At 52.8% G+C, this 9,552-nt stretch overlaps 1 protein-coding gene across 8 annotated transcripts; it reads left to right on the top strand.

The window, feature by feature from the left end:
* The first annotated feature begins 506 nt into the window (after positions 1 to 506).
* snx21 (sorting nexin family member 21) lies at positions 507 to 7,473 on the top strand. 8 transcript variants are annotated; one of them, XR_015117784.1, is made up of 7 exons: positions 508 to 1,093; positions 2,770 to 3,066; positions 4,294 to 4,490; positions 5,324 to 5,465; positions 5,564 to 5,729; positions 6,016 to 7,045; positions 7,332 to 7,448. XR_015117784.1 is itself a non-coding variant. In XM_086212900.1 (7 exons), exons 3-7 carry the CDS (start codon positions 2,778 to 2,780, stop codon positions 6,539 to 6,541), a joined length of 1,320 nt encoding a protein of 439 aa, XP_086069026.1. In that variant the 5' UTR covers positions 1,682 to 2,164; positions 2,245 to 2,336; positions 2,770 to 2,777; the 3' UTR covers positions 6,542 to 7,473. The 8 variants fall into 8 exon arrangements, 7 of the variants coding, with proteins under 7 accessions (XP_086069025.1, XP_086069022.1, XP_086069023.1 ...); XM_086212900.1 differs by lacking the exon at positions 508 to 1,093 and adding exons at positions 1,682 to 2,164; positions 2,245 to 2,336 and having other exon boundaries at positions 6,016 to 7,473; XM_086212899.1 differs by having other exon boundaries at positions 507 to 1,115; positions 2,766 to 3,066; positions 6,016 to 7,473.
* The last annotated feature ends 2,079 nt before the right edge of the window (positions 7,474 to 9,552 follow it).

Genomic DNA, 9,552 nt, shown 5'->3' with positions numbered 1-9,552 from the left:
CACGCCAGTTGTGGTTTGGGACAGCCTCCGACCTGCTCTGAGACCTACCATCAGACCTACTTGGTAATTGGGACGCAACGCACCACACCTTGGTGTGACGTCAGTGGGCGCGGCCTCTGTGCCACCACGTCAGTGCCCCGGAGAGCCCCGCCCGTCTCAGAGGAGCGAAGAAATGTATTTTTCATGAAAGCAATTAAACGATTGCGATTCATTGCTCTCAACTTAGATTTTATAAGCCGTTCAGATACAGATAACAATTATAATATATACTTATTAATCGACTACTTCAATTTCTGGAAAGGGATCCTGCTGGCGCGGGGGGGGGGGGGGGGGGGCGCTCGGCCCTCCTAAATACACTGTAGGGGAAAACTGTATAAATACATTTATATATTGGTGGGAAATGCAAGCAGTTTCTTTCTACAGCCGAACACCATGATTGTCCCAAGTCCACCAAACGAGCGGAGCAACACTCTCTTTATTCGGTCCCACATCTGGAGCGTCAGGGGACACCGGTTAACCCTTCCTACGCCGATGGGAGCGCGCAGAGGTTCCCTGTCCAAGCCCAGTCAGGAGATGTTGAGACGGCAGAGACACAGTGTGATTTTAGGAGGAAAAATCTTCTTTTTTGTTTGGAAAAAAACGGGGAAAGGAAGAAAAACAAGACACAGACGTATCTTTCTGAGGAGTGACCCTCCTGGCCACCAGTCCCCGGTAATTCGGTGCGTCGACGCATCTCCAACCGCGAACGCGGCGGAAGGAACCCCTCGGACCAGGAGCCGCTTCTTCATTTCCCCTCCAACTTCTTTCTTCATAAAGTCTTCCGGAACAAATCACGGCTTCCACTAAGCGTGTCAGAGACTGGAACAACTCTCAGAATAAAAGCTTCCCTGACAATTGCAATAACGGTTCCGTTCTGTCGGTCCGGTCCTCCCGCCCCCTGCCGTCCCAGGCGGGCCTGAGGGCAGCACCGGCCGCCTCCCCCTCCAGCCCGAGGCGGACCCTCTGGAATGAGGTCAACGTGTTCGCGACCCAGCACCCCGGTCCACTACCGAACCGCACCCTAACCGAGCTGAGATGGAGGAGCCGCGACGGGGTTAGTGAGCTCAGGGTCCGGGGTGAGTGAACCGGCCGCTGGCCGTCCGACAGTTGTAGGCTGTCAGCTCGCTCGCTGGAGTTCCAACCCTGTTAGCGTGCTAACCTGTTAGCCGGTGTGCTAATTGTCTTAGCCAGCGTGTGACGTGTGCTAGCGTGTTAGCCGTTAGCTTCATGTCTCCTGCGTCCCGTCAGCGGCGCGTGGAGCAACCGGAGCGGCGGGGCCTCCGTCACACCAACGGGACCTGGACGTGTTCGATAAACTCATGTAAACTCAGTCTTAACTTGTTTGCTAACTCCTTACGCCGTATTAAAGTGACGTGTTTACGTCACGGCACTTTGCCAATCAGTTCTTTGGCACCTGCGTTAATTGTTCCGGTTAATTTAGGGTGAAAAAAAACCCTAAAAATGCGCGTTAACTGACGATGAGGAGGGACGCCTGGTAAACTTGCGTGTCCTCCTGCGTTCATCTCTTTATTTTGATCTCAAAGAGATGAAACGAGGATTTGTGTTGTGTCTGCGGTGCTGGGGGGGCAGCGAGCGAGTCCTGGGAGGGGGGGGCAGCGAGCGAGTCCTGGGAGGGGGGGCAGAACAGAACCTTGTCGGAGCTGGAAGGGTGTGGGATAAAAGTGAAATGTGAAAAGGATCTTTTCTCCCTCTTCTTCCCTGAAGTCTAACAGTTTCTATCAAGAATAGAAGTCTGAACTCTGCATGGGTGGAACTGACCCAGGATGATGGAGGCTCTCAGCTGGAGTCCCTGGTCTGAGAGGCCGTGTCACTTCATGCATGCGTGTCCGTTTACATTTGGTGTGAAATAAACTCTGACGAAGCTCACTGGCTGTTTGACACCAAAGCACCCTTTGTGGTTACCACAGAACGTTGGTGGGAGAACCCAGCTTGTTCTCCTCCCAGTCTGATTGCAGTTGAAGCCTTGACTCGTCCTCTCGCTGGTGTCGCTGCCACGTACCTGAAGTGCGCTCAAATATGAGAGACGACGCGCCAGCAAACGCCGATCCCTGCTCAACAGGGAATGGAAGCATCGGCCATAAATTGTGCACCATCGGTATCCTGGGTGAGTGGAAGCTGGTGGTCGTAGTTTTAATCACCAGCAGCACCGAAGTCAGGCGTGGGGTGACGATATCGGTGCGTCAGCTTCATTTAGATCCGATGGACGAGGCGTTTGAGGACAGGTTCAGTCCCACACACTCCTGGACCAGCGCTGATTCCACCTCTGACGCTGACAGGTAAACCCCTCCCCTCCGCCAGCACCGCCTGTCTTATTTCAACCAGGCAGATATCGGCCGATATGAGGCACGGCTGGTGTCCTGCTGCGATCGTAGTAATAACTTAGTTTTCCAACGCTTTGTGACCTTTTTTTGTGTCGTGATGTCATAACTGCAACCGGCGAGTCTTGGGCTGGGGGCTTTGTTTCTGGCTCCGGGCTGAACCCAGCGAGCTGCTGCATAATTAAAGTGTGGCGGCTGGCGGCTCTGTAACCGGAGCCAAGTCAACCGGCGGCCATCTCCCACTGACCCAGATCACACGTAGGGGCTTGTCTGCCGAGCTGTCATGTGACCGGCTGCTGGTTCTGTGACCTGGATTCTCATTCATCTTTTTCCTGAGAGATCTGACGTCTCTACTGTGGTTCTGTGTTCCTGCTGTGTCTTGTCAAGCCAGGTGGTGTCATGGCGTCCCGGCTGCTGGACCGTTTGAAGCGGTCGCTGTTTAAAGAGGGTCAGGAGGTGGGACCGGAGCAGGAAGCGGCAGGTGAACAGGACAAAGGTAGGGTGAGTGAGGATCATTGGGAGGCGGAGCTGGAGGAGGAGGAGGAATGCGTAACCGAGAGGCTCGGAGGGACGCTATGCTTCAGCAGCGAAGGAGGGACAGAGGATGCGGTGGATGTCGAGGGGGAGGGGCTGGACAGCGACTCTGACTTCCTGGGAGAGTCAATGGAGGAGGGGCTTAGCAGCACAGGTGAGGAAGATGACTTAGTGATGCGTCATCTTGGATTTGTTGCATATGATAGCTGCTATTCCCTGATGTCATTGCTATGTGTTCAGTGATGATGTCATTGATGCGTGAATCCCAGGTAACATCGTGACTGGGAGAAGGTCCCATGTTCTTCATTTCCGCTGCGTTTGGAAAAACCCACAAATCATGTGACTGTTGGTTCTCATCAGGGTGATGGGCCAAGAGGAAGCCATCAGAGCGTTAACTAGACGACCGCTGTCTGCCGACACCATGGCGCCTCTTATCCTGAACCTCCTCATCCGTTCTTTTGTAAGATTCGCTTGAGTCAGAGAAACCTACATCCATCACTGGAATAACCAGGCCCGGTGAGCCGGTACCGGGCCGGCGCTGGTCAGAGAGCCAGGCTGACGACATGTAGCCCAGATGAATGTGTAATTGTGTCAGCGCGTGTGTTCCTGGATGTTCTGTGTTCTTGGGTTCTCTGTTGTAGTTCCCCTAGCTCAGTAACATTGGTCTCTGAAGCAGCGGAACAATGAACATGGTTCAGCTGGAGATGTTCTACATGCAGCTGGGATGTTCCCAGAGCTTTGATTTGTTGGGTTCTAAGAATGTTCCTCCAGAGTAAAAGACCTCACTGAGCTCGCTAACCCCGGGGAACGTAGGAGGCTGAGAGCTGACACCCCCCCCCCCCCCACACACACACACACACACACACACACACACATCAGCTCCTCCTGATTTAATCACCTACAGTTTTAATGTAAACAATCTCAGGTTCAGACGGAGCCCTGCCAGGTTGCGAGTGGAGGCTCCCAGCGATGCCGAGCCTCGCAGCGTCTCTGCAGTGCAGCGGCGAGCGCGCTGATCTGATGCAGGAAACGCTGGCAACTGGCTTCCAACACAGGCAGCAGCTCCTCTACTTTTCTGTGTCCACCGCCCGCGACAGTGAAAGTCTCGTGTGCTGATGAATGAAGTGATAAGTGATGTAACGTGCGCTGAGGAGAGCCGTGAGTCACCGTCAGTTCTGCTTGTTCCTGTCGTCCAGCAGAGGCAAAGACAGCCGTTATTTCATTCTTTAGTGAGAGAAGGACGTCAGTGATCGCCTCTCTCCTGCTGCTGCATCTCCTCCAGCGAGCGTAGCAGGACTCCGTCACCAGCCACACCGTGATAGCTGGCCACCTCTGGCATCAAGTTCCCCTCAGTCACCTGACCTTCACCTGTCTTCTGTAGACGCCAGTCCCGTGCCCATGTCTCCAGTGGGCCCCTCACCTGCTGCCCTGCTGACCCGCCAGCTTCAGGAGAGCTGGAGGAGCCTGCGGGGGCTTGGTGGAGCAGGCTCCGCCCAAACTGGGAGGCACCAGATGGACAACTTGTTGTTTGAGGTGACGGATGCCAGTGTGGTGCAGGATGGCTCATCGAAATATGTGGTGAGTCCAGAGGTCAGCTGGAGGTCACAGGTGTATGTGAAGGACACAAGAAAATCACCCAGCATTTCCAGCCATGCATGACAGCATTGTTAGCTACCGCTAATTTCCGATGCCGGTCCCCAGAAGGGCCTTTAAAATGACACATGGACATCAGTGAACAAAGCAGTGTACATCCAGACATGCACACACACACCTCCGTTACATGAGCCCCGCCTCCTGACCCCTACACATGACATCATGTCTTATTTGCTTTTAACAATTTCATGAGACGTTTATGTGTTGTTCAGCAAAGAGGCACGAATGCAAGGGTTGGAGGTACAAAGCTCATGTTTGGCTACGTTCAGCAGTGCTAGTTTAGCTCAGGGTTTGCTCTCCACTGAAGACGTGTACTCAAAAATTGAAATGAACTCACACCTAAAACACGCAGAATCATAGCTTTGCTCCTCAGCAGATGCAGTGATCTACGCAGACGAGCGCAGACTGAAATAATGGCTACGGTAGCGAGCAATGCTAAATTATAGAGGGAGTTTGTTAACGTGCGCACAGACATACAAGAGAACTCTGGATTCCCATCGGCGATAGAAACGAATATCTGCGTTTGAAGGAGTGCCAGTAAAAGAGTGAGAGTAGATCAGGGGTGTCAAACTGGTCCAGTAAAGCCTTGACTGGACCAGTTTGACACCCCTGGTGTAGATGTTAGTGTCTCTGACCTGCTGGTGGCGCCAGAGGGAAACTGATGTGGGCGCCGCAAGTACGTGTACAAGACTTCCCAGCAGTTTGGTGATCGTCCAGACGCTGCTGGCTGCCTTCAGCCGCTCCTCTCGTCTCCACAGCTGTACACCATTCATGTCATCCAGGCCGGCGGCAGCGACAAGACCCCAGCCGTCATCACTCGCCGTTACTCTGACTTCCAGCGCCTCCACGCCACGCTGCGCCGCAACCACGGAGACCAGATGGAGCGGGTCTGCTTCCCACGTAAGTACAACAACTCTGTCCGACTCTCCCAGAGATGAAGGCCGATGGTCCCAGCCAGACGGCAGAAACATGAAGGCGCCGTGTTTCCGTCCTCCCAGGAAAGAAGCTGCGCAGGAACTTCACAGCAGAGACCATCGCCAAGCGCAGCCGAGCATTTGAACAGTACCTGTCTCACCTGTGTTCCCTGTCCACCCTGGGGGGGGCGCTGTGCGTCCGTCAGTTTTTCTACCTCAGTGACCTGCAAACGGGACAGCTGCTAATCAGGTAAGTTGTATTTTCTCACACCTTCAAATGTGCAGTGACATCATAAATGCGCAGGTGTGCTGTCAGTCACACGGACCTCCACCTACGCCCTTCTAGCTTTACATCACAGCTGTAGCAACTCAAATGCCGGCCAGATAGAAAGACGACGCATGTGGAAAATTGTGTGGAATGGCGTGCTAGCTGTGATCTGTGATGTCATCAGATCGTCTGGTTATGCAGCAGGAGAGAGAAAGTCAATATGATTTGAAATGCTCTCATAGTTGAAAGTTTGTCTTGTTGTGTTGAGGGTGGGACGTTACCAGGAGGCCTTGGGTCCACTGCTCAACGCCAAGAGACTGCAAAACAAAATGGGCTGGGCGAATTACGATGACAACCAGGATCAAGCTCCGCCCTCGGCCTCCTCCCATTGGTTCTTCACTCTGGTGGGTCTTTCATGCTGTTTCCAGGAAGTAGATCAGCTGGAGGAGGCTCGGGATCACTGTGACCACGCCCTCCGTGTCCTGACACCCTCGGAGGCACATCCTGGCATAGAGAACAAGTCCCGCCCCTCAGAGGATGCTCCCCACCCACTATACGAAAAGGCCCTCCCACAGCTCAACGCATCATGGCTGCACCAGTGCAGGCCCCACCCCCTCTTATTGCCATTGTTAAGGGCCATGGTTCGGCTGTGTTGGCAGACAGGAAAGGAAAAGCGGCAGTGGGAGGAGCTTCTGCAGCACCTTGAGGAGCAGGGGGCGGGGCTAGACAATCGGCCAACCATTAAAGAATTTCTGGTGAAACACAACCTGCAGGACAGTGAGGTGGAGGGTTAGAGGAAGACACACATGCGCGTGCGCTACCGACTACAATCACTGATGTGCAAACGTGAGAGGCGGGAATCAATGGACAATCTTTCAATGGACAATCTTTCAATGGACAATCTTTCAATGGACAATCTTTCAATGGACAATCTCTCAATGGACAATCTTTCAATGGACAATCTCTCAATGGACAATCTTTCAATGGACAATCTCTCAATGGACAATCTTTCAATGGACAATCTCTCAATGGACAATCTTTCAATGGACAAACTCTCAATGGACAATCTTTCAATGGACAATCTCTCAATGGACAATCTCTCAATGGACAATCTCTCAATGGACAATCTCTCAATGGACAATCTCTCTGGCACTGAAAAGAAACGAGAAATGAGTCCCAGAGAAAAGTGAGGCTTTGATCAGGACCAGACATGAGGAGCCTGCTGCTGCAGCCTGGTTGGCCGGCCTCATTCATCAAGGCGAGCGGCTCAGGAAGCTCCGGCCTTTGTAGAAGATGAGGTTACACAATAGGAGGCACACACACACACGTATATTTATGTGTGTGTCTATACGTATACACAAATAGACACACACGTATATTTATATATTTGTGTATTCATATTTATACACATAAATATACGGACGAGTGTATCCACATATTTGTGTGTGTGTGCGTGTGTGTGTATGTGCGTGTGCGTGTGCGTGTGTGTGTGTGTGCGTGTGTGTGCGTGTGTGTGTGTGTGCGTGTGTGTGTGTGTGTGTGTGCGTGTGTGTGTGTGCGCGCGTGTGCTCTTGACCTGCTCAGGTGTGTCCAGGCTTCTTCATCGGCTGTTCATTCAGACACCGCCACCTTCTGTTCGTTGCGTGAGGATCAAAGTCGGCGAGTCCTGCACTCATTTGATGGAGGGAATCCAGCATGCGGACGACAGCACAGCTTCCACGTTTGTCCCTGACACGCCAGTGTAGCGCGTCCGTGCTTGGTCTCTGACAGCAGATCAGCTGGTCGCTGGATCCCTGGTTGAAGGACCCCTGAGTGGGCTTTAACCTTCAGTGACCTCCGTGATTCTGCTGGCTTCGTTACTTTTGATGGCTCTGCATTACGAATCAGGAATGAAGGTGAATCCAGGTGTTCTGCAGGGGGTCAAAGGTCAGGCTGGTGGTCGTTGGTGGATGAGCTCCTGAGCTGTTCAGTTTCCATCAGGTGTCACTTTCACGCGCTGCGGTGGATCTCAGCAACAGCGCCCTGACGTTTGAGTCCAAATAACAAAGATAAATTGTAGGCCTGCACATAAGTGCGTGGTGACGACGGGGGCGTGGCTGACCAGCAGCTCCACGCGACCACCTTCTCCAGGTCAGTTTGTCTGGTTCTGTAGGTGACATCTTGAAGTGGTGTATTGATGTATTCAGGACCAAATGGCGGCAGCGCTGGAGTCCTCCTGTCCAGCAGCTAATGCTCTTTGGCATCTGGTGGATGTTTTCTGTCTCCTGAAAACTCCCCCCTCCTCGGTGAGGGTCGTCGGCCCAGCGCTGATCCCGCTGCCGCCTCTTTGCTGCATCCATGTGCCTTCCATGTTGCAACTGCCGTCTGGACCTAGTAAACGAAACAACGACAGTCCCGATGCATCCTCCAGGTGTTCAGCAGCCGCCCCGATGGCGTGGACCCTCCTGTCCTTGGGTTCCACTCATGTTTGTACTGACACCGACAGTGAAGCCGTGATGGTGGACGAAGGCAACGTCACCAACAACTTGTTTGTTTCCTCTTGGGCTTTTTGTGCTCAGGTGTCATGAGGGTAACTGAAGTCCTGCTGTGTGAGTGTGAGAGAGAACAGCCACTGTTGCTATGGAGACCTGTGCTCTCGTGGTTGTGGTGACCTGGAGTGGATGACTGGATAAAAGGGACGAGAATAGACGTGAAGACTAGGCTTTCATCAGCAGGACAAATGTGATGTCATCAAAGTCAGGTGTTCGATGAGACTCGTGGGCTTCAGACCGCACAGATTGAAGCAGTAACCCTGCCACCAATTAGCATTTAGCTGGACTTCAGACAGCCTCGGGCCTTTGACTGGCCGCACAGCAACGTCCTGCCTTTCACAGAATGATAAACCAGGACTTTTGTCATGTCCACTAAAAACTCCTCATCGCTGCAGGATCAACGCTGGTGTCACCCTGCAAGCGTCTCGCTGCCGTTGCAGCAGAGCGAATATGTTACCGGCCGGTGGTTACCTGCCACTAACGGCTGTGACGTCGTCATCATCATCATCATCATCATCATCATCATCATCCTGGTTGTTTACTGTAAAACTTCTTCAGGCGTCAAATATGCAAAATATAAACAATAAACTCAGAAATTCCAAAGGTTTCTTTAAAAGGTGAAAACGGAACGTGAGTCCCTCAGTTCCACATGCATGAGCAGCGACCCTGATCCAGCTGTTGAGAACTGGTGAACATCTGCACCTGCTGCAGCGCCACAGCAGGCCTCCTAACGCTCCACCTCGGGCTTGGAGGGAGGATAGATGCTACCTGAAGGGACCTGAAGTGAGGCGTCTGCTCCACCGTCGGTTCTCCCCGTGTTCTTTGCTTTGCAGGCTTCCTAACGTTTCGATCCCAAGTTCACGCGGTCGCGTACCAGGATTTGCACATTGACTTTTGAAACTTTAACAAGGCAGTTTGGGTTCTGTCAGGTTAGAACCTTTCAAATGCAACGCTGTCAGGTTCTGTGTGAACGTCTCTGAGTGGCGGGAGCCGCTCCGTGTGGCGTCGCCAGAGCAGACGTCCAGGTGACGCCCTCTGACTCGGGCTGTCCTCTGTGCAATCTTTCATGGAACTGTTGGCTGAGGCGGCGCCGCCTCATGGAGCGATGCACAAGTATATTTTCATGTGTCTTTTATGGAATAAATTTGTGACAAAATTTCAGGTTTTGTTTCCTCATTTCTATAATAAAGAGGGGGCTCGAGGGAAGGAAGCCCGCAGGGGTTTCTACCCATGTGTTGTTCACCAGACAGAACCAGTCTGGAGGTGGCGCCCAG

This window comes from Aulostomus chinensis, chromosome 9, assembly GCF_037954235.1.
Source record: "Aulostomus chinensis isolate RoL2024-O1b breed Wild chromosome 9, RoL_Achi_v1.0, whole genome shotgun sequence".
Lineage (NCBI taxonomy): Eukaryota > Metazoa > Chordata > Actinopteri > Syngnathiformes > Aulostomidae > Aulostomus > Aulostomus chinensis.
The sequence above is the reverse complement of the archived record's forward strand: the minus strand, read 5'-3'. Positions and strand labels throughout refer to the sequence as shown.

Excerpts from the sequence above, each read along its gene's own strand:
- snx21 (XM_086212896.1), top strand. Across the intron at positions 4,491-5,323 it reads ATGGCTCATCGAAATATGTG|CTGTACACCATTCATGTCAT; the intron begins GTGAGTCCAGAG and ends TCGTCTCCACAG. Across the intron at positions 5,466-5,563 it reads GGAGCGGGTCTGCTTCCCAC|GAAAGAAGCTGCGCAGGAAC; the intron begins GTAAGTACAACA and ends CCGTCCTCCCAG.